Source organism: Ailuropoda melanoleuca, unplaced genomic scaffold (assembly GCF_002007445.2).
Source record: "Ailuropoda melanoleuca isolate Jingjing unplaced genomic scaffold, ASM200744v2 unplaced-scaffold59432, whole genome shotgun sequence".
Taxonomy (NCBI): Eukaryota; Metazoa; Chordata; class Mammalia; order Carnivora; family Ursidae; genus Ailuropoda; species Ailuropoda melanoleuca.
This window is the reverse complement of record NW_023233206.1, coordinates 1-938: the sequence shown is the minus strand read 5'-3', so window position 1 is coordinate 938 and position 938 is coordinate 1. Positions and strand designations below refer to the sequence as shown.

The following is a 938-nucleotide window of genomic DNA, read 5'->3' as shown; positions in this document are numbered from 1 at the left end:
GAGTGCGGGTAGTCTGGCGGTGTTGGTTCTTGGCTCGCGTGTCGCAGAGTGTTTGTGGAGCCCGTACGCCGCTTACCTGCACTTTTTCTATTCCATCGGAGCTTCGGACACACCAACTGCCATCATGTCTAGCAAAAGGGCAAAGACCAAGACCACCAAGAAGCGCCCACAGCGTGCAACTTCCAATGTCTTTGCAATGTTTGACCAGTCCCAAATCCAGGAGTTCAAAGAGGCCTTCAACATGATTGACCAAAATCGAGATGGTTTCATTGACAAGGAAGATCTGCACGACATGTTGGCCTCACTTGGGAAGAACCCAACTGAGGACTACTTGGAAGCTATGATGAATGAAGCCCCAGGTCCCATCAACTTCACTATGTTCCTCACCATGTTTGGCGAGAAGCTCAATGGCACAGACCCAGAAGATGTCATTCGAAATGCGTTTGCATGCTTTGATGAGGATGGGACAGGTTTCATTCAGGAAGATTATCTGCGAGAACTTCTGACCACCATGGGAGACAGATTTACAGATGAGGAAGTCGATGAGCTGTTCAGGGAGGCACCGATTGACAAAAAAGGCAACTTCAGTTACATTGAATTCACACGTATCCTAAAACACGGAGCCAAGGACAAGGACGACTAAGCCTAATTCCAGAAGTGAAATTATATCCATTTCCCCCCTGCACTCATATCTGAGTTTCCTTTCCTCCTAGAACTTGTTGCATGCATTTAGCGCTTCAGCTTTTGCCTCTGTATTTATGGATTTATTCCAAGCCATCCTGGCGCATTTGCAACTATGTAGTCGACTGGAAATGGGGATGGCTTTAAGTGAAGGGGGAAAGGATTTACGGAATAAAGACCAATTCTAAATGGAACCCAACAAAAATCTCAGTGTTTCTGGTTAAGCTGGATTTTTACATTTTTGTAATAAAGACGTT

General features: G+C 45.7%; 1 protein-coding gene across 2 annotated transcripts; it reads left to right on the top strand.

Annotated features, from left to right (window-relative positions):
* Nucleotides 1-124: 124 nt before the first annotated feature.
* LOC117799888 (myosin regulatory light chain 2, smooth muscle minor isoform-like) lies at nucleotides 125-643 on the top strand. 2 transcript variants are annotated; one of them, XM_034652409.1, is made up of 2 exons: nucleotides 125-306; nucleotides 469-643. In XM_034652409.1, the coding sequence occupies exons 1-2, from the start codon at nucleotides 125-127 to the stop codon at nucleotides 641-643; spliced, it is 357 nt and encodes a 118-aa protein (XP_034508300.1). The 2 variants fall into 2 exon arrangements, with proteins under 2 accessions (XP_034508300.1, XP_034508299.1); XM_034652408.1 differs by having other exon boundaries at nucleotides 125-643.
* The last annotated feature ends 295 nt before the right edge of the window (nucleotides 644-938 follow it).

Excerpts from the sequence above, each read along its gene's own strand:
- LOC117799888 (XM_034652408.1), top strand. The coding sequence starts at position 125 with ATGTCTAGCAAAAGGGCAAAGACCAAGACCACCAAGAAGCGCCCACAG.